The 22,088-nt window shown below is 47.6% G+C and overlaps 2 protein-coding genes across 23 annotated transcripts in view; both read left to right on the top strand.

Moving 5' to 3' along the window:
• The window catches only part of LOC139110336 (protein muscleblind), a 350,852-nt gene that overhangs the window by 6,221 nt on the left and 322,543 nt on the right, over nucleotides 1–22,088 (top strand). For 20 of the 22 annotated variants that reach the window (XR_011546981.1, XM_070670039.1, XM_070670031.1 and 17 more), the window contains exon 1: nucleotides 13,623–14,249. Coding sequence is in view for 21 of the 22 variants with exons in the window: in XM_070670039.1 (XP_070526140.1) it covers nucleotides 14,064–14,249 (186 nt within the window). In the remaining variant the exon portion in view is untranslated. The other 2 variants (XM_070670021.1, XM_070670020.1) reach the window with 1 other exon arrangement.
• The window catches only part of LOC139110338 (acetylcholinesterase 2), a 132,804-nt gene that overhangs the window by 91,309 nt on the left and 19,407 nt on the right, over nucleotides 1–22,088 (top strand). The gene's annotated exons all lie outside the window — the stretch shown is intronic.

The raw sequence follows: 22,088 nt of genomic DNA, 5'->3' as shown, positions 1-22,088 counted from the left end.
ATTCCTCTCGTAAAAAAAAAAGAGGAAAAAAAAAATAAAAAATGAAAAAAGAAAAACACGCGTCGTTATCGCGACGAGTTGAATTAGGCACGCGATAATCGCGGCGATATCTGTCTCGGTTTTGCAAGAGTTTCCGATAAACGCCGATGTCACGCACGGTTAATGAGAACGCGAGTCTTAAAACGCGAGTTATCACGATACTTTGCGACGACGACTTCTCTTTTTTTTTTTCTTTTTTTTCCTACTTTGAAGATACGGTATCGCGTTCCTTATCGGTTTCCTAACGCGAAATTGAACCGGCCGGAGAACTGCCGGACGACAGAAAGTGATGCACAAGCTATTCCGCGCGCGTCGCAGTCGTGCGGCATTTACGTGCGGTTTTTAATCGCGGTAATATGGACCCAAAGTAGCCCGACTCGCTTCCGAGGCTCATATAAATTTATACTTCGCTCGTCGTGCCCAAAACTCCGAATTAAAATCTAAAAGTCAAATGCAAAATGGGAAATGCACTGCGATCGCTTTTTACACACATATCGAATACATATTTAATCAAGCATAACTTTGTGAAGGTCGGATATCGCGTCGCGATTTGCATCGCTGCGATTGAAAACGCCATCAAAAGAATACGCTCGAGGTATTAGCAAATTCGATCGGCCGGTCATTTCCATATTGACAGTTCGACACTCATAGCGCAATTAAATCCCTACATACGTTCGTTCGACTGTCAAATCTGGACAACTGTTATCGCCGAGAGTTCATTGGTCGCGGCGAAAAATGTTCCGCGAGAAAGGCAGGCAGGAAGGAAACAATTACTCGACGTAGCGCGGTACCTGGATACGCACGGCAGACGGCCGAGCATTTATAATCCCCTGGAATCTATTTCGACCCGAAACGGATGATACTGATTAAATCAACGACGTCGTACGCTCGCGTTTTATAAAGCCCGAATCGTGTTCTCCTGAGATTTCGTCGCGCCAGTGCCGATATCGCCCGGTAATTTGCGAAATTCGTTTGGCGGTTGAATAAAAAAAAAAAAAAAAAAAAAAAAAATTGAAAAAAAAAGGAAAATGCACGTTCAGAAACGCAATCAATCAAGCGCAAACTGAAAGCAAGCGACGGATGTGAGAGATATGAAAGGTAACGCGATCCGGTGGTGAGATAACGCCCGTGTGCGTCGCGTCTAAAATTACGGTGCGTGCGATACCCGCGGCGTTCTGAACGTAATCTCGGGCGCGTGAAATCGAGACGGCACGCCCGGTCTGGAGCTCGGTCACCCAAGACCGAGAGCGGCGCGAGCGAAAAGTTCCGCCGCGGCCGCACGAATTCTCGTCGGCTCTCGCGCTTATCGCCGCTGTCGCCGGCCGCCGAATTATCGCGTGACGATAGCTGGAGGTTTCGAAACACGCTCGGACTCGTCGCAAGCCGCGATTATGCGCCCCGCTACACGCCGCCTCGCGCTTCATTTATTTCTCCGTCTCGCTGAGGCCGCACGTAACCTCCGTCCTCGCATGTTTCACCGTGACGAGCGGATTCCGCGCGGTTTCGCCGGTTACCGCATTGAGAAAGGCCCGCTCTGTTCGACAGAAATTCGTTGCCGGGTCGCGTGACGCGGCTCCGTGAAAAGTAAAGCCGACCACTAATCGTCAATTGGGAACGACGTTCGCTGAAGTACGTACGTGCGTCTTCTCGCGTGCGTTTTACTGCGTTTCGGAATAGCTTCCAGAAGTGGCGCCTCGAAGGCTTCCGCAAGCCTCATCGCTGAGAAGTTTATTTATCAGCTACACTTTTTCGAGCTAGCCTCCGTGTTTGCGATAACGGCACGTGCGTTAACGTTTCAGAGTGAGAAAAAAAAGGGGATTTAATAGCGAGAGTTGAAAAACGCGAAGCTACGACTGTCTGTTCTTCGATTATGTACTTTTTTTTTTTTGCTGGGATTATTCAGAAATGGAATGAGTAATTTGACAAATGTTTGACAGGAAAAGACCTTGCGTGATAACTCGCAGCATTGTTGGCGCGCAAGATTGCGCTTTTCCGAGCTGTCGCATCGCAGATACGTGCAAGCAACATGATGAATCGCAAATCTTTCCTTCTCCGGTGTTAATTAACCGTGTCAATGAATCATTACATTCTGCGATCGAATCAATACATTCTACGTAGCGAACGATTATCGCGATCGCGTTACGCGATATTAATTTGCGAGAATTAAATTATTAATAATACACGGCCATCGTTTGTTCTCTCATTCACGCTTAATTGCCCGCCAATTTCACCGACTGGTCAGAAATTGATTTCGAGATTCGACCGAATTTTAAGTTAAATTACGCACGCCACGCGAGACGGGTTTTCATCTGCCCGTAGAAGCGGATGAAAGTCAAAATTTTACGGGGAGAGGAGAGGAGAGAATATCCCTCGTTCGTTTATTCGAACCTGAGTCTCCGGATTCGTTTTATGACTGCGACTCGACGAGCCGCGCGTGATATTTACACCACGTGTGCGCGCGTGCGTTCGCAACGCATACATCTCTTCTCCCTTCCCTCGTCGCGACGTCCTCGATCGGATCGCGTTTCTCTGCGGTATAACCGGAGCGCGTCGGCCACGCGGTATATATATTTTTTTTTTTTTTTCTGTGTGACGTAACGTGGGTGGATAATTTTCACGTCGCGGTGGCAGGGAGAGAGGCAGAGAGAAGGAGACGGACGAGCAGGGAGAGAAAGAGACGCGTATACAGGTAGCGGCGCGTAAATGTGTCGCTCGACTGTGACGCGCATCCGCGCACAAACGCATCAAATTACCAGTACCTTCGAATGGGCGTGTTCCACTGACATTCCGACCTCGCCGACCGTCTTTCATCCCACTGCGAAGGACCTCTTTTTCTAGCGCCGGCGTTTAGCCGGTGGTTTTCGACGTGTTTACGGCACCCGTAGGAAGTCGCACCTACCTACCGAAGGCTCGAAGGTCTTTACAGCGATACCCGTGTAATCGATACGTTTTTCACAATGAGTCTAGCCCCGAGACTCCACGGGATGTTGACCGCGGGCACGACAGACGTGACAAATCCCCAAACGACGGGACATTATCGCCGTATTGACTGACAGACGTCGTCGATTCCACTTTTCGGGGCGCGTTACGTGCGAGCTAGCCCCCCCCACCCCACCCCACCGGAAGTCACCCAGGAGGCACGAAAGACCCGCTGCAACGTTCTAACGTGAGCAAGTCTGCAGCTCGTTTAACCGAGATCCGATCAAAGGTCAGGTTGCAATTTCGTAATACGCTTCGAGGATTCGTGCCGGTCGAAATTTACCGCCGGTCACGCCCAGCGGCGAATTACCGAATTGTGTGCGTTTCTTTTCCGCGGCGTCATCGCGGTCAATTGTGACGTGACATCATCGTCGGCGACCGTCATGTAGAGAAATCCGGAGCCTGTTTTACGAGCCGTGACGTAACGCGTGTAAAACTATCTCAGGCAAACTGCCTACCTCGGGCTGTCCTCGCGCGATTCTTTTTTTCTTTTTCGGTTTTCAACTGACATTAATCGAAACTCACGTCACGCGGCATATGTTAATTTGGTATAATAATGTTATTTTTCAAGAAAAATATGTTGTAAAAGCGTTGATTGCAGCCCTAATCGAGTCATTTTTTTTTATTTTTTTTTTTAATAAATGCATCAATTTTGGTTTGGCAAAAAATTCATGTTTTATGTAAGCATTTAATCAATATGAAAAAAATAAAAGACGTTGACTGATTTAGCCGGAGGAGTAAAAATTTATTATAAAACCTTCTATCTCGGTTAATTAGAAGTGGAATTTGCCTTGATGAAAATTCAATTTAGCTAATTAAATTATGAAGACAGATAAGTAGCTTCTATAATCAAATTTTAATTGATAAAAGCTTGTCGGTGCAATACAATCGAGTGATTGATTCATGAACCAAGAACTGCCAATTGCCTTGTTCTACTATTCCGTGTAAGGAATACTAAAACAGCTTAAGGCTCTCTCGTCTACTCATCGCGGTCATATTTAAGTCATGAAACATCAAAAGCTGGATATTGCATGCTGAAAATTTTTGCACGCCATTGTCAGGTCAAAAGATATTTTCGTGTGTACGTGTGTGCACGTATTTCGTGAATACGTTGGTATTTAAATTTTTTCTAGCGTCAATGGGCTTGTTCTTTGACCGCCTATCTCGCACTAACATACGAGGGAAAAAAATAGCGTTTGAATTACTGCAAGTTGGTGCAGCAAAATCGTTAAAAAGTCTCTGGAAAAAAAAAAAAAAAGAAAAAATGAGCGCATTCGGTATCTTATCTGAAGCACGGCAACGCCCAGCCGAGTTAGTGAACTTGAAATCAAAATGATGGCACACTTCGATAACTCTGATAATAATCGACACGAAGTGTCCCGAGCGTTTCTAGGCGCACGTCGGAGTGCAAGCTCGTTTTAATTTTAGTCCCATGACGGGCCACGTTCTCGTGAGGAACAGGCGGGTGGCGTTGACCCGCCGGTATAATCTACAAATATTTCTCTCCCCCCCCTTGCTCTGCCCTCCGCCTTCCCTTCGCCCTTCGTCCTTTTCTCGCGGCTTTCTCGCTCTCGCTCACCTCGGGCAATACATCAACGTAAATCCACGGGCGTTCTTGCGTTCCCCTTTTTTGGATGCTCGAACGAGCTCGCAGCCTCTCTCTCTCGCTCCCTCTTTCTCTCTCCCTCTTTCTCTTCCCCTCGCGTCTTTCTTTTCGCCCGTGTCCGGCCCTCCTCTTGTCGTGGCCTGTTAACCTTCCCTTCATACAGCCGATAACCGACTGCAGCGTTACGGCCTGTCGCAAAGCAAGACCGTTATTTGACGTATCCGTTATACTCGCGCGCGATGTATCTCGCGATTACGCGCGATGCGGGCCCGATCGCGCAATTGTCAGTCAGCTCTCTTGCTCTTTGCGCCCGTCGTCGTGTTTCGAATTCTCGCGCGACCCAGTCTTCCGTAATCGAATCCTCACGGTTTCTCGCTGAAAATAAAAGCTGCGTGGCGCGCAAAAATTTTCACTTTTCTTTTTTTTTTTTCCCCCTGAACAGCAGCGAGGTAAAAGGCAAAAAAAGAAAGGGTGGAAAGTTATGTAATTGCACGTGTCCGCTTTGAAATAACAAAGATCACTGCGAATTCCATTCCATTTTGCTCGGGGTGATGGGTAGATGGATCGATCGCTAATGAAGCTGTGCAATGGAGTTAGAAGGCGCTCGAAAATAATTTACCGTGCTTTTTAAACTCGACGAGTGTTCGGAAACGCGGGGAATAAAAACGGCAAGCTGCACTTTGTTGCCCGGTGAATTTGTTAAATTGTGATTTCACGTGCGGGTATTTAAATTTGATACATAAATCATAATTTGTTTACGCGCGTATTAGCTTGTATGTACATTATCATTAGTATATGAAGCCATTCTGTAATAATTATTGTAATATTACCGCACTGGAGGCACGAATAGATGTAACGAACGTAATGGAAAGAGCTGTGGCCAGAATAGGTAAATAAACCACCTGGCGTGATTACCGAAATAATGAAAAATTTTATCGACCAGTAATATATCTCTCCCTATTTCTCTATTTTTTTTTTTTTTTTGTCCCTTCGTTTTCTCGATGCATAATTGTTCCATCTTTTGATAACGATGTCGCTTTCCGATTCGTGGCTTGGTTGCATCGTAATGACCGCGTTTTCGCGCCAATTCCGTGCGGTCCGACGGCAGGCTCGTCGACGCAGAATTCGATCCCGCGGGAACGATAAATATTCAAGGGCATAGTCCCCCCGTTGCGTCCTATTCCGAGGAATTTCGTGGTGTGAAATGAGAGAGCGAGAGAGAGAAAGAGAGAGAGAGGAAGGGGAGGCATGCATTTTGTGTGATGTGACAACGTGCGTGTAGCGGGGCAGACTTGCCGACAATGAGTCGGAATGAATGATTTGCAAGCGTTGGAACGCATGAACGAGCAGCCAGAGCGCAACGTCCGATTGGACAACTCGAATACCCCCGTCGCACCCGCGATTGCACACCCCCGTCGCGAATTTATGGCTTCAAAGCGACCCGATGCATCCACCACGCAACGTCAAATTGCTTTTGAACGGCTTTTTAACCCCTCGCTCTCTTACACGCGACCAATTTTGCGTTCTAATTGCACTTCATCCACCGATTTGCCGCGCGGTATGTGCTCGCGGAAGAAATCTGCTCGCTCGCCCGTTTTCTTAAAGACATTGCCACAGGTCGATAATTTTTTAAGCATATCGGTGTATCTGATGTACTTGATGAGCGAAAAGTATGAATAGAAAAACACGTCTTAAAGTGTCTTGAATATTTTTACACCGCGCGAGATTAATTACGTTATAGTTTTCAATATATTTGATCGCGATTTTATTTTTATGACAAGCCGCACTTTGTTAAATTGCGTTATTAATTACATTTATTAAGTTCATTGTTAATTTTGTGGATGGCTATATCTTTAAATTATTAATAAAATGCTAGGAAACTTTGTTCGCAATTGCGACTGCCTCGCATTTAGCATTTTATTAATTAAAGCGGAGGTTTTATTTAAATACACATACAAGCGCCGTGTTTATTTAAAAAGCGAAACGCGCAATTTTTATTTCCTGACGTCTTGCTCGAGCACCGATGTCTACGCTAAAACGAAATTCCGCCAAATATAAATTTCAGTTATTTGCATTAATGAAGTAACGTGAAAATAAGTTTCCACGTACGTGTTATTTTTAACGCGGGCGCTCGCAAAAAAAGGCAAACACGGCGATTTACCGCTCCTAATGTTATACGCGGTATGCTTTTAGCTCGAAAACGGCGCGTGCGGAAACTCGTTGGAACGAAAAATATCCCCCGTATAATTGCACGCAACCATTTGCGTGCGAGGCACGCAGTAAAATGAACGCCGCGGGTTTGCTGAAAATGATACCGCGCGGCGACACGATGCGCAATGCACGATCTTTCGTCTAATGAAAATTTGCTAGACGTCAAGTACATATTTTCCCCCTTGATTCCACTTTTTTGCGCAAGATAAATTTTTTTTTACGCCTGGCTCTTTTTTTTTTTCTTTTTTTTTCTTTTTTAATACCGTATTTTTTGGACTGCGGCTGCTGTATTGTATTTTACGCACTTAATGTTAGAATGCCGCGTAAACGGCTAGAATTACGTTTGCCGTTTTGTTTCTTTTACGTGGAGTTAACATTAGAAAAAGATTTACATCGCTTTCGTATTCTGTTCCTCGTCGCAACGTATCCTTAGTGAAGCTCGTCGTTACCGTCAAATTAGAATTTTCAATAGCACATTTTCCCCAGCGCGAATTATCTCATCGGCTCGCATTCTCGCGTGCGTACGCATGGAGATGCAAATTACATAGGTCGCTCACACACGTAACGCTCGTCGCATTATTAAAGTGCGCTTACGTTGGAATAAATTACAAGCGGTTTAATTCTTTATTTGTTCCGCCTGTCGCGTTGACGGATGGGGAAGATTTCAAACGAAAGTTCGACTCTATTTTTTATTTTTTTTCCCCTCGTTTTGGACAACAAAAATTCCCAAACCGCGACTCGAGAACGGGAGGTTTAATTGCCGCTCGCGATGAAATAGCGAGTCGCGCGCGAATCCGAAGTCGGGTGGGCGAGCTTGTTAGAAGACAAATTGCATCCTGCGAGCTCAGCTCGCGCAGTCCAGCTGGTTATTATCCGACCACGATACGGCGGCCGATTGTCAATTATTTCTGGCGCTCACGCGTTACTTCGTGCGGTCGGTAACTTTCTTAATGAACGAAATTCGGCGGCCGCCGCGCTCTGACGGCGAGCGGGAGCGCGTTTCCGGTCTTTCTCCGCGAGTTCTCCGGTAGCGGCGTAAGTCGTATGTTAATATTGAGAACGACGGTTATCTAACCGTGGGAAGACGGGCTCGCCGTGCTCGTTTCGCGAATCGTTGGTACATATCAATAGATAGACACGCGTGCGAGCTCAAAAAAAAAGAAGAAGAAAAATACCGAGCGGAAAATAGCGCATCGGTGCATACGAATCCGCGCCGATGATTCTGCGATGGTAGTACGCGCGGCGAGCGCGGTCATGTCTTATTTTTACGACACGCTCTTGCATGAATTCTCAACCCTTTCAAAAAGATTCACTTACTGGCGTACGCGCGGCACACCGTGTTTACCCGGATATCTCTCCGTTGCGGGAAAGCTTCCGGGTGCTTTTTGTCGAATGTTTTTCTCTCGCTCTTTCGGCCCGTTCTTTGTCTTTCTGTCCCTTTCCCTTTCATTATTTTGTTTCAAAATTAACCGTCGATCAAAGGTATTTGGATAACCCGTCATCTAGACCGCGGGACTTCGGGATTTATTTTAGCTTGTAATTTGGTCGCTCCCACTATTTCATTGAGCATAATATGAATTGCAATTAAAATTATAGAACATTGCGTAAATGAATGAATTTATACGTCAGTTACTAATTATTATCTTTTCTCTGTAATATTTCCGATAAATCATGTACATATACATATATATGTATATATCTATATTCAACAGCGCGCCAAACAGGTGGGAACAATCGCTCTATTATTAATTCGAGAATGTTACCCGACGTGTAACAGATGGAAAATTTTAGGACCGCGCCCGTCCGTTTATTACAAACGCGGCAACATTAGACAGACACGTTTAATCTCTATCTTTATTAAACGTAATTTCGCACACGCACCCGCTCGCACACGTTACGATTAACTTTTAATACAAGCGTGTGAAGTATTTCGTATTTTGTCCACTTACAGGATAAAAAAAGAAAAAAAAAAAAAGAAAGAAAGAGATACTTAGACTTTCAGTTACAGTCTGCATGAATGTAAGTTACGCGGCGGTTATCGGGATCGCATTAAGAGAGCGAGAAAGAAAGAGAGAGACGGAGACAGAGGGGGCCGAGTTCCGGTTGTGTTCGCGAGTACGAGAAAGAAATACGATAATATCGAAAATGTAGTTTGCTCCTTCGGTACATACCCAAAATCCTTTTAGCTAATTTAATCGGACCTAATTCCATTACACAGCCAGCGGCAAGCCTTAAGCTCGGTCGTTCCCATTGTTTCATTCCGTTAATTTTGCTCCTTTTTTTTTTTTTTTTTTTTTTACTTTACTCTCGGCCTCGCGCACAAAGGGAAACCCATCGAATGAACGGCCATGCTCACCGGCACGCACTCGTGTATGTATATGCGCGGGCGCTCACGTACACGTACATATACTTACACGTACACAGCTGTCCGCATGCAGAATGCACGTGCCGGCTCGTACAGTCCGGGTAATCAGGTGCAATCTATCGGAAATGTTAAAAATCATTTTTTTTACCTCACTGCTCTTTGTATCTCTCTTCTCTCTCTTTCTCTCACCGGCCAGCGTCGTGTACCTTTATTTACTAACTTTCTCTCTCGTTCTCACGTGCTCGCTCATCCTCTGTCGATCGAATTGCGCCGGCACTCGCTCGGCATATCGCTCGGCGGATTTGTCCAATCGACCGCAATCACGTATCCAACCGACGCATTATAATGGCAACGTTATAAATGAACCGGTCGACAAGTAAAAGCTCGGGATGCGAAAACCGCATCTCTGGTTAACGCGTATATGACGCACTCGCCATTTTCAAATTGCACCGGGGGATTTCCTATTTTCTTTTCATTTTATTCGTCACCGTGCGCGTAAAATATTAATACGTACGAAGGATAATGACGAATTAATTTATTTTTAGCGAATCTCTCTTGATTTTTCAACGCATTTAATAACCGATGCGTTTTGCAAAACCAAAAGTATAAAATCAACGTTTTGTTTCAATTAATTCTGACAGATGTTTCTCCTACGGGAATTTTATACGAGACTAATATCCGCGACGATTTTATTTATGAAATATTTATTTGAAAGTTATGAAACCGCAAGAGGCAAAGAATGACACTCGTCGAACGGTGATAAAGAAATGTAACGAAAAAAAAAAAAAACCCGGATTGTCGCGATAAGCGCGATAACGACGCGCTTGTATCTCAAGAATCGTTAACGTTTCGAAACGGCCACACGTGCTCTCTTACACGTGCGCGATTCTCGCGCGCGTCAGGCGGCGCGAGCAAAAAGGTCGATTAATTAGAGATCCGGAGATCCGTTCGGCACCACCGGATTTCGGCTCATTGTCAGTCGACGAGAACGACCTTCGAAGGGAACGAGGAGCCCGCGCGGCGCGACAGCGACGAGGACGAGGTCGAAACGTCGTCTCTGTGTGAGATATTGATTCGGCCGGCCCTCTTTCCTGCGGTAGTCACGTGAAAGAAGAAGTGGACGAAGCTTGAAGCCGCATTCGTGCACGTATATCGATTCGACTGGCGGAACAAGAGAATGAGAGAGAAAGAGAGAGAGAGAGAGAGAGGGATACAGGGACTTTCAAGCACGCGAGTCACGAGAGGAGAAATATCTGAACGTTAGTCGTGCCTACCTGCCTGGGTCTGCGTAATAATTATTGATAAAACCGAACCCTCTGCCGTTTTTCTCGATCAAAATTTCACGTCGTCGCTGCGGCAATATCGCCGACGATTCGTTCCGTATCAACAACACGCGCGATCTGACTCAGCGGAGATACTAAGCCCTTATCTGAGCGTATACTATATTTTCTTCGGCGAAACAGTTTTCCTTGAAGTAATTTAACGCTGTGACGATGGCGTTTAAATATAGCTCGGTGCGCCGCATTAACTAGACATTTAGGAATAAATGTATGACTTTTCTGAAGCACGAGACATTGTATGCATTATTATGTCGATTGTTATTTGTACTTAATATAATAAATATTAATATTTTAATTTTTAATATTTTAATTTTAATATCCTAATGTGGTCCAATTTAACGACAGCGTCATGTAAAAAAAAATTTTAATCAAAGCGTAATTATTTTTCCGAGACTTTTACACGCGATAAAAAAACGCGCGAGGTAATAACGCTACATTAAAGAACGAAACCGAATTACATTTAACATTGCATTAGAGTTGTATAAAATTTCAAATTAATACGAGGGATGCAGGTGAAAATGGGAAGTGCCTGAAATGTCACGTGGCGCGATCGCGGGATCCCGGCGAAAACAAAACGGAAACGAACAATCGCGCTCGAAACGTTTTTCTTTGCCGGCGCGGTCGCCGGGGTGTGCGCGACGGACGCGCACACATACGTCGCTATAACTCGCGCCAGGTAACATGAGAAACGACGACTCCAGCCCCGCTTTTCGTAAGCGGCTTACTTGCGCGAAGGAAAATTGTACTACAGTGGCGCGGGCCCGCGCGCCTTTTTCTTCGCCTTAACTGTCTCTGCGTCGTCGCGCATAAAATACCCCCGTCCCCGTTTCCCTTTCACCCCCGGAACACTCCGCGCCTCGAATGTTTATGCTCCGCGTGAGCAAACACGGTTTTTCTCCGCCTAATGTACGCGGAGCGTCGTCGAGAATTATGGCGCAAGTTCTGTACCCGGACCGCCGTTCGGTCGATCGGGAGGGGGCCCCACCTCTCGCGTTCCGACTTATCTTAATTACTCGCATCGGGTACGTTTATTATCTGTAGCTAAATCGATCTAGTCGCTTCGTTTTTACCTCTCTAGTAGGCTTCTCTGGTCGAAATAAATTGCAGCGCGCTTGCAAATACGCCGTGCAAGTTTTGAACGTCCTCGGTAAATTTTTCGACAACTTATCAGCGCCGTAGATTTAAGCGTCTCGCGAATCGTGGACTGCAGGGAGTACGCCTCGGGTTTCTATATCGAGATCTGGCAGATTCTTGGGCGTGCGACCCCGCGCTTCTCGATGCGTTCGCCGCGCGTACCGGCGTAAGAGAAAAGGGGACGAGAACGAGAGCGTTTTCGGATTTGAGTCGCCGACGTGTTCGCAATGCCGACATTGATAACGTCTGTCGTTTGTTCTCGAGCGTGCTTGTGCGTTGCGTAGCCCCGCGCTTTTCCGATTTCATCCGTCTGTTCGCGGCTTGCGCTTAACCCTCCCCCCGTCCAGCGTTCATCCCCTCATCACCGACCGCCCTAGAAGCCCGAAACAGAAAGCATTTTAAGCCTTTGCATCCGCAGTAACGCGAGTTTTCGCTTTTGGTATGTTTCCAGAACAGCAAGAGTCGGAGTTGGACCGCGCGGGAGCAGCCAGCAGCGCGCCGAATAAATGACGTAAATCCGAGGAACGGAAGCGCAACGTCACTCGCTAACTCGCAATCCTCTCCTTCCCTCCCCCCCCGGCCCGGCCCTCCCCGGTCCCCCGCCCGCCCCCCGTCCTACCCTCTTCCCCGGGAAGCCTTCTTCCCTTATTCTGCCTCGGCGTTTCCGCGCCCGGCCCCCTCCCGGAACTCTCCCTCTTCTATTCGGGACCGACCCCGACACGACCCGAAGAACCTCAGGCGTGACCTGGCTACCGGACCTTTGCCCTCTCTTGTCGCCTGTACGCCCGCTTTGTCGTTCGCCGTTTTCACGTGCTTACGCCACCCCCACCGGTCATCTCCGTCGACGCTACTCTCATCGCACGCTTCTTCGGCATCCCACGGCATCCTGTCCGCGGGATTTTCAACGAACCGGCCCGCGTCTCGCCGTTTCTCCCAATCTCGGCGGAACGGCGCGTAAGGACTACCTCCACCTTTCCACGTGCGGAGCGGCCCTACTCTCACCCCCCACCGTCGCCCTCATCAGCAGCACCGGCGGACCGCCGTGGTGAACGAGCGCAGTCCAGCCCTGCACCAGCTCCTCCACGACTACCATCGTCGCCCTACCCCTTCCAGCGGACTTTCGCCGAGACACACGCGTTGGTTTCAAACCGGCTTGAAGGACGCCACGACCGGCTTTTCGAGACACGCATACGTAGGCGAGCGCATACACACGCATTTACGTACGACCTGGTACACCCTCGGTACTGAGACGGCCAGCTGCTCGTGCACGCATAAAGAAGAAGAGATACTCGTGCAAAAGCGCGCGCGTCTACAGAGCACGCTCTTCTTGGCCGACGTTTAGCTTCGAAGGCTTACAAGCTTTGCCCGACTACTACTATCCACCGTCACCACTACGCCCGAGCTACAGCTTCACGAGCGCGCCGCAAGATCAAGGGAGAACAGAGGAAGTCGAGTGTACGAGGAGCCGATAGACCTACAACGTCGCCTTATCACGCCGCCTTATCACGGAGATCAGCGGCCGCCATCCCGCTTAAAAGTCGACCGTTGCCTAATCCGTCGACATATAGCTTCGTCATTTTTCGCTTCTCCCAACCTTTCCCGTAAGTTTACGCTCGGCTTTTCACGCGCTCTCAGAGATCACCGAACGGAGGACGCGTGTGGCGTTATCGCTGTCAAAACGGCCTACGAGAGCGAGGAGTTTCGCAGAGCTGCGAATAGACGACGCCGGTATCAGGTGGAGAGAAAATAACAGCGATAAGTCACGCTCGATACAGCCGGGAAAGAGAGAAAGAGAGAGAGAGCAAGGCGCGAAGTGAGGAAGAACGAAATCGCGAGACGTGGTGATTTTCAACGCGGAAGAGCTACGCACAGGAAGACCGTCGCGTACATGGGACATTAAGATCGCCGCATCGCGCTTAAACGAGAGATCTTCTGCCGTAAGGTATATAATCTCAAGTAGTTGCATGACTCCGAGGCACACGCGGGATTTCGCGCGCAGTGTCCGTGTGTGAGAGCGCGAGTGGTAGGAGAAGGTGAGGAGGGAGCGAGGAAAGGGGCGTGTGAGCGTGTGTATGTGTGTGTGCGTGCGCGTGGACGAGCGGTGAAAGAGGCTGACGAGGCAAAAGTGGTGGAACGAAAGGGTTCAGTAGCGGACGTCGCGAAATCCCGTGAGCAAGTGCCGACGAGCTCGTGTTCCGAGTGGTCATATACCGAAACGTGTCTATATTCTTCGCAAGATCGACGCCGCGAGTACGCGCGACCGGGTCCAGGCCAGCCGATCGTCACGAGGAAGGAAGTTTCGTACGGGGAAAGAGATAAGAGAGAGGTCGTCGCTCTCTCACGGTAGAGGCCTACGGACGGGGACTCTCGATCTTACGCGTGTGGAAGAATGGCAATGGTCAACATGAATAACCTATTAAACGGCAAGGACTCGCGGTGGCTGCAGCTGGAGGTTTGCAGAGAGTTCCAGCGCAACAAGTGCACCAGACCCGACACGGAGTGCAAGTTCGCCCATCCACCGGCCAACGTCGAGGTGCAGAACGGACGGGTGACCGCCTGCTACGACAGTATCAAGGTAACGAACCATTGCATAATCGAGTTTTCGTAGTCGCGCGTAACGAGCGCGTTCGCGCGGACCGGTCTCGCCGCCGATAAACTCCACCTTCACTTATCTCGCACCTTCGGCAAACCCGCCGCCCGAATTATCTTCGCCGCCTCGATCGAGTGTGAAACTCTATCGCTATCGCAACGTATTCGCGTCGATGCGCGTTGAACGCGGGGCGGCCTGTTACTGCCGCTCGAGCTCTTCTTACTTCCACAAAGTGTCCGCCGGTGTGCTTTGTTAAAGACTACTTTTTAAATTATTCATCGCGTCAAAATTTGAAGCGTGAGAAAACTTTTATCTACGTTATCGTATTTCTCGACCTACCTTAACTCTAATTCGCTCGGGTCTTTTTAATCGCGTTAGATTGTTACGGAGTTGAATCGGCGGCGCGTAAGAGTCCGCGGAGCCAACGATTGACGAATACCTGTAGGCGACTTGTTAACTCGCCTTCACGTGCAAACCGAGATTTGTATTAACCGAGGGAGGAAGATAACGAAGCTTTACTGCGGAAGAATATATCAATGTTCGCGGTATACGTTCGCAATTACGCGACTGGCGCACCCCACGCGCGCGTATCGCGTGTGTGCCGCGGTACTCACACACGCCTCGCTTTATCTAATCGCGTGCATGCGTGTATAGGTGCCGTCAGACAATGTGGCACCGTCGACGGAGACGACGTCGCCGCTCGAGAAGTCTCCTTCAATTTTTACATAATACCCGCCGCCACCCCGAGCCCGCCTGATTTATTGGCGATGTCGATTGGCGCCCTCGCTCCCCCGCGTTGAATAATTGTCGCTATTAATAACTACGAATTCAATTCTCGGCTCGATATCTGCCGAGACGTCAGGCCGCGCCCCGAAGCCGTTCTCTTCCTCCTTCCCGGCGTTCATTTAATCGCGCCTCGCCTCGGGAAGCGCGTACGAGAGACGGTACATTCTAAAATCCATAAACCGAACGTCTCCCTCCGAAGGCCGATCTCGACGATAAGAGACTTATTGCTCGGCCTTAAACATCAATTCGCCCACCGCCCGCGCTCTCGCGCGAAATCAAGCTCGACGTGTAATCCCGACGTCTTATCGGGACGGAAATCGGAACGGTTTTCCTCGAGATTGTAATAACGGCGGATACGGATAATTCCGCGTTAACTGAATTTCACTCGCGACGCAATCGCCGATATTTCTTACTCGAAGCGGCGATAGCGAGGGCTCTATCGGCTCGTAAATAAAGATAAAAGAAATAATACTTGTAATAATATCGCGGGGCGACCTGGCTTATCCCAGACTATCTCTATTTTTTTTTTTCCGACGAGTACAAATAAAAAGTTTAATGTGAATATTTGAATTGAGCATTGCAAATAATGCTGGCAAAAGAAACTTCACCTCAAATGAGCCTGCGTATATTTAATGGCGGTTTTAAAAGTTTTTTAATATAAAAAAAAAACAAAAAAAAACAATGACATTCGGAATTATTCATTCACATACGTCATTAATATCGAAGCACGTGTACAAATTTATACGTACAATCTGGTCGTTATTAATATCGCCTAAACTCGTTTAAAGGAAAAGTCCACATTTAGATCTAATTATATTTTATAACCTAATTTTATTTGTACAAGAAAGAACATTATTGTCAATTTCAATTCTGCCAACTAATCCGATTGCGATACGTATTCATAACATGTGGTGAACCCGTTTTTGCGATTACGATTGTTAATTCTCACCTTATGCGCGCTGTCGCCCGTCGTTTTTAGACTCGGCCACGAACACACGCGCGTACACGTCGAACATGCGATTAGATAGCGAATGGCAAAAAGATAACACACATAAGGGAGCGGCTCGCCGCTATGCTATCCGAATATTTTCGAGGCGTGTTTATGGTCGATTTTTTTTCAGATAGAAAAAAAAGGAACACACGTGCGCGCGGGTGTGCGTGCATACGTTCCAAGCACACGTGTGCGAGTCGCGACAAACGGGGCCGGGTCGCATTTAATTCTAGAAGCTATTAATGTCGCGGGTAGTGCCTGAAAGCCGCGTTGTCCGTCGAACTTCGGTCGTTTCTTTGCCTCTCTGTTCTTCGCACGTTCTTCCTCGATAATGGCGCTCGTTACACGTTTAATCGCTCCGAATGAATGGAGCGACGGGTGGGCCGCGCAAGTACGCGTCGTAGAGTTTATAGAAAGGTGGTTCAAAAGAGATGCCAACGCATCGGCGATATGATATGCGTTCTCGTGCGAGTTCCAAGTCCATTTTGCTCTCCGGCAAAAAAAAAAAAAAGAAAGAAAGAAAAAAAATCGCCCTGTCACTTTGTTCGATATTGGGGATCCAGAAGGTTCGCTTCTGTTAAAGCAATTAACTTCCACGGCAAGATGTACTCGCGAGTAATGCCGAGGTTTCGAATCCGAGACATTGTTAAGTTCCCCGCGGTATATAGAGAAAAGCCAGGCACTCTCGGGAGCCGCCGATATTACCCCGAAGAAATATTAGCGATAAACCATTGCATTACGTACACTGGACCTCGACTACCGCGGCTTTTCCACAGAGTCCGTATCGCGCCGTTTAGGTGCCAGAAACGCCGCTCCTTCTCGTTTCGCCGATGAAATAAGGTCTCATTTTTCGACTGGGAAATAAAGGAGAGTGGCTATCGCCGTTTCCAGCGTCTTATCGCTCCTCCCTTGGCGCGGATGGGTATCTCCGAGCGAAAGCCAGATTAATTTCACGAGCCGGACGGGCAACACGAGTATAAGTTTAGTCCGGTCGTCGTCCGCGTGTTTGCATCGATTCCCTAGCTTTTATTCTCCGCGGCAGACCCGTTCCGCCGGTACGCGCCCCGATAAGAAGATCCATTGTCATGTTAACTGCGAGAATTACGCGCTGCAGAATGAAGGAAGACCCGCGAGCCCTCTCTTTCGCTTCGCCCGTGACTTTCGCGTCGCACAAGAACCCACTAATGACTATTAATGTGATCCATAAGCGTTTTCCATGCTTCACTGTCACGGCGAGATGACTGTTGCGCCTGCTGATTATCTTCTTCAGCGCTACACAATTTAAAACTTTATCTTCTCCCCCGATCTTAAGTCGCGGACTTAAAAAGAAAAATAGACGTCGATGGCAAAAAATCGAATGCTAGAGTAATAAAAAAAGAAATAGACGGCAAAGATTTGATTTTTTAATATTATTGCACGGAATGCGTCGCTGCGTCTTCAGTTTTTTTTCTATTTTTTTTTCCGCGATGTAATTCTTGTTTGTTCAGAAACTAATTAGTTGCGAAATATGATTTCGCCTTCATGCGGGGTTACTTCGCGTAACGTATCCGCCTCGGACCTTCTCTCGTTACATACAAAAGCGCTCAAATGTATTTATTTCCAACGGTGTATTACGTTGAAGCACGGTGTTTCGTTTTTATTCGTTAAAAACACAATTCGCGTAATGCAAAAAGTGATTAAAAGAAAAACACGGCAGAAATAATTTTTTTTTTTTGTTATTGATTTGTAATTGACGTCTAATTTGCGGAGCACGGTGAATATAAATTCTTTTATTTCGCTCGTTTCGCTTCTCGGCCAATGTACTATTCATATGTATATACATTTTATAATAAACTTCCAATTATAATTCTAATAATAGTTTCACCAATTCTTTATTCGCAACACGCAATGTTTAAATCACTACTCACGTCTCGATATTTTAGCTACGAGAAATTAAAAATCCATTTAAATCAACGATGTTAGAATGCGCAATTGGGTTCTTCTTTCTTAGTACACGTGTTCGGTCCGATAAGGCTGCCACGGCGCGCGTGAAAGGAAAGGATTCGATCGTTAAAATCGTTCGCGTTCACGACGTTACGATCCCATCCGCCGCCGTGAAATTCGCACGTTCGATTCCAATTAGGCCGATTGGAACGGCGCGGCGCGGTATTAAAGTAGACCTCCGGTTTAATCGCCGTCTAGCCCTACGCCCTCCGACGCCGGGCTCGGTGCATCGACGTCCCAGCCTATATTTAAAGGGGAATATGACCGGGTTAGATGCGGCCAAGTTCTCTTCGGCGTCGTCACTTCGGAGAGTACGCTGCGCGCGCGCGGGTCTTTTATCCTCTCGACTTGGATATTCCGGCGGAGAGCTTCCCCCCTTCGCACACGCCCGTAGCTCTTATTCAACCCTCGGCGCGTTATCGATTCCAATTACCTTAAAACTTTCAATTAATTCGACTGTCGAGCGTTTTACGCGCGGGAACGGCCGCCGGCCATTTCTCGGGCGCAGATGCTGGCGGGCGAAATTTAATATCGATGTCGAATACCTCTGCGCGGGACGTAGAACGGCGCCAGGTATCTCCTCGCGTATGCGTTCGATGGGAAATGTTTTTCACTGCAACGCGTGCGGTGCGCGCGAGTCTTGTTCTGTTAAATCTTGGACATTTTTCGCGTCCTTAGTCTCGCGCTTAGAAATCGCGGGTGGAAACTCGTTTCGTCGATTTGTTACGGCCCGCCACCGATGACGCGTGTCTGTCTTTCTTCCGCCTCGCTTTTTGAATCGCACATGCTCGCGGCGGGCGCGATAACAGCCCGCTCTCACGCTGATAAATGACGGCCGGGCGATAACAGCGACGGGGCAGGGGCGCGTCGACTAGGGAAATTCGATGGGAATAAAATAGATGCCGGCTCGAGAGCAACGATAAACAGGTGGCGGCGCGATAAAATTTCTTTGTTGCGCCGCTTAATAAAGCCGACCGAAATGTTAATATCGTTGCGGGGAAGCGACGTTTGCCGTGCAAGTTTAATGTTTGAACTACCAATATTTGCGCGGCGGAATATTATATCAACATTATGCGAGACTCTAATTTCGAAAGTGATATAAGTTCGCTGTATTCCAAAAGCGCGGCCGGGGGTCGGCACGAGATAAATCAAACAGCCAATGTTGTTTCATTTTCGGAATTAAATTGACTCGCCTGCTCGTCGGAATCGCGGCTCTAGCGCGATCGCTCGTTCTCGCTATTTAAATACGGAAATTAGAACATTCGGAATTTCGCGCAGATCGACCATCGAAACGATTTGCATTGAAAATTCAGTTACGATTTATCCAATTTTCAACGGCGCTGATTCCAATTACTGCCGCGTGTCATATTTTTAATATAAATAAACACATTTTTTTCTCCACGGGCTCATTAAATTTTCTCAGTTAAACGCGACGTCGCGATTGTGCTAAAAATTGCGAAATTAAATGAATCAACAACACGAAAATTGTAAACGACCCGGTGGGCCGTGCGGCAATTTCTCGGTTTGTCGCAAGAATTACGCGACCTCCGTTCAAATCCACGTGCACTCGAAAGCAGGTTCCTCGGTTTGTGAGCGCATAGTAACGTCACATTCCCGCGGGATTCGCTGGGCAACGTCGTATTTCCGCGACTGGCGAGAGAAGATCGGAATATCGCGCGGAAGAGTGAGAAGAGGCCGGTCGGTTCGTCGCGTTTCACGCTAGACACGAGAAACATAGTTAGCAGCTGCTGTGCTACTGCCGTCTTCGTCGTCGTCGTCGTCGTTGTCGTCGTCGGCGGCGGCGGTGGCGGCGGCGGCGCGTCGGCTATAGTTGTGCACCTGTCGCGTCCGTTAACGCGCGACTAAAATACGGAACGCGCGACAACGACGACGAGAGCGAGCGGCGTGACGCGATCGTGAGCGGAATCGTCCTGCCAACGATTACCAGACTCTTTCGCTCTCTTGCTCTTTTACTCGCTTGCTTTTTCGCTCTCTCGTTCTCTTCCCCCGCCTCCCTCCCCCCCTTCGCGCTTCCTCTTTTCTCTTTCCCGGTGGAACACTCGACAGGATGTACCTGTCTGATAGGATGAAGTGTACAGTATTCGCTTTCCGCAGAATTTTTCAATATTCTCGCCTAGGAAGATTAAAATGCGGAAAGACGGGCTTCTTGTTCGGCGGCGCTTTCCTCCTCCTTTTTCTCCTCCGTCCAAACCAGCTTTATACATGGTACTACCGTTGATGTACAGGATAATTTGAAAAAAACTCAACATGACTAAGTTCCTCTTGCGGATAAATTGATTGCCCGCGTTTGTCAGTTTAATTTCCAACCGAAATTAATATGCGCGTTAAAAGAGGAATCGCGAGACGCGCCGCTGCTAATAAAATCAGATTTGCCATACGTGTACATTTGAAATTAACTACGAGATTCGCGTTTTGTTTAAATAATTAAAATCAAACTGCAACGTTCATTAGATTTAATTGTTACAATTATAACGTTAATTATTTAATAGTCTCACTTGATCTACTCCGCTTAATGCGAGTTGCTCGACGTTATGTCATCTTGGCCTCTCGTCTTTCAACGGGGGCCACACAAAGCATGCTACTCGTTTGACTTTTTACGCGGTATGTGACCGCTGGTATACCGTAAATTCGTCACATACGTGCGTCGGTACGAATTTAAAGACGATTGCAAAGAGACGACAATCACCCGAGCGCTAGTCGTTAGCAGGCGCGGTTATAAATAGTCGCGACGGGCGGAGAAGCAAAATAAAGAAACAGTTCTCAGGATAATTTTTTTTTTTAAATTCGCAAGTTTCAGCCGCACGTTTTCCAGCCGCGCGACGCATCGATTCCATAATAATTCCATAATAAATTCACGCTTTAGGAGGAAAAAGAAAGCGAGGCCCCCTTGCAGTTTTCTCTTCGCCGAGGTAGAAACGCTTTAATACGTTTCCGCAAATAAAGTTGCCTGTAATGAAGGCCGTGTTTATATAGATTTAGATAGAGGTGTAATATTCGCCTTGGCGTCTCATCTTTCTGAATAATGCAATTAGAAAAGTGGGACGCGAAGACGCGGCGCGGCGCAAAGGGTGTTATCAAAGAGCGGCGCGAAGGGATGGAAGACGCGGGGCCCACGTTATGTCGTTAGTTATATAATCGATCCCGATTGGCGACAAGCGGCAGACAGACTGGCGGGTTTACACGCCGGCGGATAGACAGGCTCGGGTCACGACAAGCGAAGGCGGGCTGGCAGACTCTCGCGTATTACTTCTTAACTGCGGACTGCACTATTTCTGCACCCCTTTCCGAGTATCCGACATAGCTCCGTATTACTATTGATGCGCCGCTTAGGTAAATATCACGATGCATATTGCAAACCCTTCTAAATGAGATCGTTAACACTTCGATTATTCCACTTGGCGTTTTAATAAACCCTTCCTTCTCCCTCCCCCTTCGTCTAAATTCTTGATTAGATTCCGCTTATACTTTCTGCTCGCACGATGAATACTTTAAACGGAAATCTACGATAATGCTTTAACCGTGAGCGCGCACCATTTATAAACCGCGCGATATATTATTTCTGCAGCTGTTTCCGCACCCAAGATATAGCTCGCGTTATTATGTAAAGTCTGAGTAAATATCGCGGCGCGATTGACGGAATCGAGCAGGTTAATTGTGCCGGTTTGCTTATGGACGAGCGGTAGCTGATGATTTTTTTAGATAGAACGCGCTCTCCGTTAATCGCTGATGCCGTTTTTCGAGTAACGGTAATATTTTAAAGCGAAGCTGGGAGCTTCGAATTTTCTATTCACCTCGAAAAGTTAGAAATCTTGGAATTTTTTATGCGCCGAAAAGTTACGGGATCTTGCAACGCGTGTTGTATTACGTTGTATAGGTGGAAACCGGGAGGGATCGGACTGGGAGGGGTCGAATCTGCACGGGCGTGCATTGTTCGCTTGAAAATCGATTCGCGACACACGGCAGGCAGACGGACAGGTTTACATGCCGACAGACAGATGGAGAAGACAGACGGACGGACAGACAGGCGAGGCAAGTAGGCGAGC

This window comes from Cardiocondyla obscurior, linkage group LG20 (genome assembly GCF_019399895.1).
Source record: "Cardiocondyla obscurior isolate alpha-2009 linkage group LG20, Cobs3.1, whole genome shotgun sequence".
Classification (NCBI taxonomy): domain Eukaryota; kingdom Metazoa; phylum Arthropoda; class Insecta; order Hymenoptera; family Formicidae; genus Cardiocondyla; species Cardiocondyla obscurior.
This window is presented reverse-complemented; position numbering and strand designations above follow the sequence as displayed.